The 6,680-nt window shown below is 47.4% G+C and overlaps 1 protein-coding gene across 1 annotated transcript in view; it reads left to right on the top strand.

Annotated features, from left to right (window-relative positions):
• Nucleotides 1-6,680, top strand: part of LOC108579701 — a 55,659-nt gene that overhangs the window by 43,234 nt on the left and 5,745 nt on the right. Inside the window, 2 exon segments of the mRNA XM_017943290.1 lie at nt 127-156; nt 5,503-5,635. Of these exon segments, the coding sequence (XP_017798779.1) occupies nt 127-156; nt 5,503-5,635 (163 nt within the window).

Raw genomic sequence — 6,680 nt, 5'->3', positions numbered from 1 at the left:
TTGAATTATAAAAAAAAAAAAAAAAAAAAAAAATGAAAAAGAAAATCTGAATTCTAAACGATATTTAATTGTTCTCGAATTAATGCAAATTGATCTTCATTTCATGCTGGTCTCTCTTTGTCGCAGTGTTCCAAGTACCCATGGCAACTATTAAAGGTAAAATAATCGGGTCAAAATACGGAAGTGCCCATGGGAATTCCTTTCGGGTGTGATTTCGATGACGCTTGCAAAAATTTCACACATTTTTTTCACTACATTCTTCCATCCGCGATAGTTAATCAGGAAACCGCGAGTCGTTCTCCTTCGATCAGATTCGATCCCCCTGAATTGGATGAAATTCACGAGGAAATTAGACATACGTTCCACGTGTTTAGTATCTGGCATTCGTTAATTGATCACCTCACCTCCTTCGTATCCTCCGTGTGTTTAATTAGCTGCACCGAGATGAAGAAAAGGAAAAAAAAAGAAACAGAAATCCGTGTTTCTCGATCATTATCGCTCCGGAAGAACGTCGCTGTGTTCTTTTTTTTTTTTTAATTTTTTTTTTCCGTTCGCACTATTAACACGCGCGCTTTTCGAATGTGTTTTTCAACAGAAATGCTAAATCTATCAAGAGTCGTCCTTCGATCGAGCACCGCACCCTGGAAAACAGGATGCGCGCAACTTTTTCTCTTCCTTTTTTTTTTTTTTTCGTACTCCGGCTCCACCACCGTTTTCTAATTAAAACGATTTCCCCCTCAACGTGGTAATCCTCCCCGTTCGCGTTACACGTCTCCACGTTAACCTCCCTCATCGGTAAACATCGTTGCCTGGCGAATCTCCAGAAAGGCTCTTGCTCTTTGTCTCTTTTACGGTGTTAAAATAGAAAAGTGGGACAACTGGCTCGTGGGGCAGAACGTCTCGAACACTTCTTTCCCGCGCGAAGTTTCCACGTTTTTCGCGAGCAATAAATATCTTTCTTCCATCTCTCCATCGGAAAAAGCGAACGAGAGAAAGAGAGAGAGAGAGAGAGAGAGAAACGCGCGCGCGCGCACACGCATCTCCTCGTCAGTTCCGACATTTTTTTTTTCTCTCCTCCCGTCCCCACGATATTAATTTTTTGCACAGTCTCCGCCTCTACGGGCCCCCTTTTTCTCTCTCCTCTCTTTCTCGCTCCACCGTGAGTACACACGCTCCATCACCGAGAGAGCCAGGACCTAATGAAATCATTCCCGCGCCGATTCGACGCAGGGCTGGGATTTCTGCCCATTGTGCAACACCCCTGCCACGTTCTTTTTTTTCTTCTTTTTTCTTTTTTTTCTCTCGCTCTCCTAGTAACGAAAGCGCGCAAGAGGGTCGCGTCGAAACTGCTATTGGCACAACACGAGGGGAGGGGAAGAGAGAAGCTGCGTCCTCTCAACCCTTTCACCGGTAGCTGCACATTTTTTTCTCTCTTTTTCTCTCTTCTCCCTGCGTTCGGGGGTGATCGGACACGCATAACCCGCGGATTACCAGGCGTGTGATACGAGAGAGAGAGAGAGAGAGAGAGAGAGAAACGCGTCGGCCTGGAATAATACGCGACTAGCTAGTGCACAAAAGAATATGGGGGAGAGAAACGAAACAGCTCGTAATGAAAGAAATCACGCGGATTATGTCGCGATCGTTTCAATATCCGATTTTTTTTCTCCGCGCGCGAACGAGAAGCGTGACGGTGGAGCAAACATAATGAATCATCGTTCCGTAGTTCGAAGGAGTTTCTCTTGTACCGGAGTCGAGGAAATCAGGAAAAAGAATGATCGTGGTAAAGGGTTAGTGTTGAAGAGAAAAAGAGGGAACGAGAGACGGGTTACTCGGTGCATGTGAAACAACGACGGGAACCTTCTCCTTTGGACGTGTACGCGCGTATCGAAGAAAAGGAACCGAGGCGAAAAGGAAGCAAGACGACCGATCAACGAATATCTTTCACAGACTCGGTTTGCCGGTGTAACCGAGTATCGTACGAAGGTTGTCTGCCGGCGAGGCTCGCGGCCTCGTTGCGGCTAAAAAAGCCAAGGAAAGGAGCCGGCTGGAGGGAAAGAAAAAAAAGAAAAAAGAGGAAAAGAAAAGGAAAAAGAGAAATGACGCGAAAAGAATTGCGCGGCACGAGAACGACCTTCGGATTTTATCGCTTTGCTCCGAGAAAAGAGAGGGACCAAAGAGCCGTGTCCCTCGTTCCACCTGAATTTTTCAAAGCCTTTTCGCAATCCGGAGATGTGAAACGTTCAACCTGAACGAAAAATAAATACGCTCGTAAACCGTGTCGTGGAATATACAGGACAGATGGTGTAATTCGCGATGAATTTCCTACGAAAGATGCTCCCTTTTCCACGAACGCACAAAATGGCTCCATGGTGCCTAGCGTCACGCATCGCTACGCGTGTGCTCACACCCACTTCCTTTTTACGCCACTCCCTGGCCCGCGAACCAGCTATAAACACTAACCAAAGGAGTTTAACCAGATGGATAGTTATAATCGTGAGGTGTGAAAAATATGATTGAACGTGTATGTACTCGAGAGAGAGATTCTGAACGCGGTGGAACATCCGTCTGTGATAGAAAACTCGTCGGAAGGAAAAGGACGAAACTCTAACAGACAGTGCGAGGATTATTGCTACATAGATGAGGTGAATCGAGAAACGCGTCTAGCCTGTTCGAGGGACCAGGAAGCGTGGAATTGGGAATAGAGGTGTGCACAGCTCTAGGCCAGGCGCAGCCACGTTACCTACACTCTAAGCAGAGAGATGAATCTGGTCACGGCGAATCATAAAGTCCCTTGGGTATTCGCCCACGCTGCATCCACTCTCCTGGTTGCAGCGTGCAGCAAAGAGAGAGAGAGAGAGAGAGAGAGAGACGGTGACGACGAGCAAAGAGAAAGGAGAGAGAGGAGAGCACACGAGGAGAAGGAACGAGAGGAGAAAGAGAGCGGCCAGCAGAAGGAGAGTCGAGGTATTCGCGGTGCAAAAAGCGAGGATGCAGGCAAAAAAGGAAGAGCGCAACGAAGAAACCGGTTTTTTCCAGTTGGGCCAGGTCGGGGCGTCGAACCTACGGACCACAGCCTCCCTCCGAGAATAACTTGCATGCAGCAGCAGCAGCAGCAGCGACGCCGACGACGTCTACGGCCAGCATCTTCTTCGTGGTGTCGGTCCAACCGGCTTGAGCGTGCCCTAGGTCCGGGAAGAAAGAAGGACGCGAGGGCTTTGGCCCGTCGAAAAACAACCGGGAGAGGCGTGCCTTGAAAAGAATATCGCCTATCGTGAAAGAAGAACACGACGACCCATCTGAAGTAGCGTGGGTGTTTCGGCGAGGGAGAAAGAAGAAGATGCCAAGTTGTGAAGGAGAAGGAGACGGCGGTGGAGGAGGAGGAGGAGGAGGGGGAGGAGGAGGAGGAGGAGGAGGGCAAGGACCCTTTCTAAACCCTGGGTTCATTGACGTTGGCGTTTACGCTACTCTGCAACCTTTCTCTGCTCGCTATTTTTGTCTTGTTTTTTTCTCACATCATCCCGCAGGGTTTTTTGCGCCGATTGGCCCAGGTCAAGGAAGTTCAAGCAGGGTACAGCAGAGTAGGAGGGAAATAATGAGATAGGAGTTGTTTTTCTTTTTTCGTTTGTTTCTGTTTGCACATCGGCTTAAGGGGAAAAGAGAACCGAATCGTGAAGATCGGTGAAGAAAGAGGGGAAAATCGAGCAGGATGTTTCTAGTTTAGAGAGGCGTGTAACCCAGCTTAGGGATCGGGAGAAGGAAACGACTAAACTACACACAGAGCAGTGGTGATAGCTAAAAATATTCGAGGGAAATTCTTCTCGCGACGGGGGGAAAGTAAACCGAAAGAAGAAGGCGAAACCGTAAGGTCGACGACGTCTGGTGTTATTTTAAACTGGTCCTGCCCGAGATTCGGCTCTCCTCCGTTCGTTGATCGCCTCAACTCGGTCGCGGTTATCCCAGGTCCGGGGAAAAAGAGAGGTACGAGTCGGTTCGGTAAAGATAGGCAGGGGAAACGGAGGAGAGAAAGAACGTAAGACCGAGAGAAAGAAAAAGAAAGAAAGAGAGAGAAGGACGACTCGACGCGGTGAAAAAGTAAAAGATGGAGAGAGTAGGAGGAGGAGGTGGTAGAGGAAGAAGAAGAAGAGGAAGAAGAAGAAAGAAGGATGCGTTGTATGTATCTGCAAGTCGGGGGCGGGGAGAGTAGGCAGGAAGAAAGGAACGAGGCGAGTAAAGACCCCAAAACTTTCGGGTCATTGCCGTCTGGTCTCGTTTTAGCCTTTCCTTCCTCCCACCTTCTCCTTCTTCTTTCCTTCCTCTTCGTATTCTTTTTCTCTCCGTTTTAAGCACTCTTTCGAGCAAGGTTGGCCGCCATGTTTTTCCACCAGCGCGTGCCCCTGCCGCCTCGTGTGCGTACAACCGACCTTCGCGTGTGCGAGAGAGAAAAGAAAGAGAAATATGTAGAGTTGTATACATATGTGTGAATTGAAAGATGAAAAGGAAGAAAAAAAAAACAGAAAAGCAACAAACAAGAAAGGAAAAGAAATCGATGAAAAAGAAACGAGGCGCAATCGCGAAAATTGTGCGTTAAAATACGAGGTCGCCAATGACGGAGACAGATACTCGACAATGTGGACGTCGAATTTCGTTCATTACTTTTTTTTTCATTTATAATCCGTTTAAAAAGGATGGCCTTTGTTAGCTCGCTTTATCGGTATTAATCCTCTCGGTGAGACATGTTGCAAGTACGATGTATATCGCGAACGAACGATTGGAAACGACAAATGCAACAGAGGCCATCGTAATTGTGTCGTAGTAGCTAGTCATTTAATCTATGCTTTGCATTCCCGTTCATCTGTGAGGTCGAGCGAGATCAATCGGAGATTCACGATCCACCAAAGTTCTTACGACTTTTTTTCAAACTGTCCAACCAAAGTGAGATATCTCCTCTTTACGTACTTTACAAGACAAGTTCCGATCGTTCTCCAGGCCTCACGCTTTTATACATTCGTCTGTCTGGGCTTTTGCTTTCTCCCTCCTACCTTCCTTACAGAAACCAACAAAAAAGACCGAAAAGTTTCACCACTCGTCTCACACAATCCCGTCTTTTTTTCTGTCGAATCGTCTTCGATCCTCCTCCTTATCCACTGTATCTCTCTACGCTCTGTTTCAATATAAAATCCAGAAAAAGGAAAAAGAAAGAAAAGCACAAGTAAAGAGTAAACCTTCCCCCCACATGAAACAAGAGTCCATTGGCAGACACTCGAGGCGAATTCCCTTTTGCAATAAAGTATACAGTCCGTGGTGGCGGCGGCAAATCGGTGCCTTAACTCTCACTGGTCAATCGTTCTGTTCTGTGCGCTGCCTGTCCTGCGCTTCTGGTACGCAACTCTGTGGTGGTATTCTGTGGGTCGACTCTCTACCGGTGCGCCGCGTGTGCCTGCTTCTGGTTCCTCTTCTTCCGGCCCCCCAAAAAAGGAGTTGCAACAGCGTATTGTGTTCCAGCAACACGCCGCCCTGATCGGCGGCCCGAACGCAACCAGCTGTCCTGTCTGCCACAAACTCTTCCTCGGTGGCGAAGCTCTCATGGAGCACATGAAGCACACCCACAAGGATCCGAATGCCTCCGGCGTTGCCAGTAAGTATCTACGATAGTTGAGCACCCTCGATTTCGTCCGTGTCACTATTTCTTTCTCCTTGCTTTTATTTTCTACATATACATACTACCCAACCCCGACGTATGTGTACACAATGGGAACCACTCTATTCTCTATCTGTTCTCTGTTTTGCGCACTAACGCTACCAAAACTCTATCTCTATCTCTCTGTCACGATACTAACGCACGATACAAATACGCGATATAATAATCAATTTATACATCTATTGCGCTTCGTGTCTCTCTAAGGACACCGCGGGAGGAGGTGTAACGGTCTCGTAGACGAGGTAACGATGTTTAGACAAAACCTATTCTCACCTATTTGGTAATAGGATAAGTTCGTTATATAGAGATTCGCTACGATCGTCTCTCCTCCACGTGGTCTCCGACTTTTGCTGGGGACTCTGTCCGTTCGTACGTCCCTCCACTTTCCTAACACCAGCTCTAACGAGGGTTTCTCGCGAGAATTCCTTCAAGGAGAAAGAAAGAACGGAGATAGACGTAACGAGGGTGCCTTAATTGCGAGTAAGTCTAAAAAGGAGAGAGAAAGCGAGAAGTGGTGGAACGATCGCTCCTCGAGAGACGACGAGGGGTAGCTCGTCCTTAGCCTTTAAGTACGTTTCACATCCCCCACCTAAGAATCTTGCTTTGGCGCGGGCGATATGCACACATTGTCCTGTCACTTCTTCGTACTGTTGTTTCGCTGAACGGGTTAAAAGGGGGTGTAGCACTTAGCGCACTCACCGACTAATACTTTGCGTACTACTACATATTCGCTAATATAAAAACCGGTGCTTCAAAATGGGTGTCTCGGTCGACTATTTGTGCGTGTTTCTGTCAAGTGTGTGGGCATACGTAGATAGACGTACAGAGAAGAACAATCGACAAGAGGGCGCGGACTGTGCGCCAATCTCTAATGAGAATCTCTTTACGATACCGCATGCCGTTTCATTTTCGAACGCGTCGTGGTCTCATTTCCTCCATCATTTTTCCTAGAAAAAAGCAAAAAAAAAAAAAATACATATAT

This window comes from Habropoda laboriosa, unplaced genomic scaffold (genome assembly GCF_001263275.1).
Source record: "Habropoda laboriosa isolate 0110345459 unplaced genomic scaffold, ASM126327v1 scaffold33, whole genome shotgun sequence".
Classification (NCBI taxonomy): domain Eukaryota; kingdom Metazoa; phylum Arthropoda; class Insecta; order Hymenoptera; family Apidae; genus Habropoda; species Habropoda laboriosa.
Note: the sequence above shows the minus strand (reverse complement) of the source record. Positions and strands in the feature narration are given on the sequence as shown.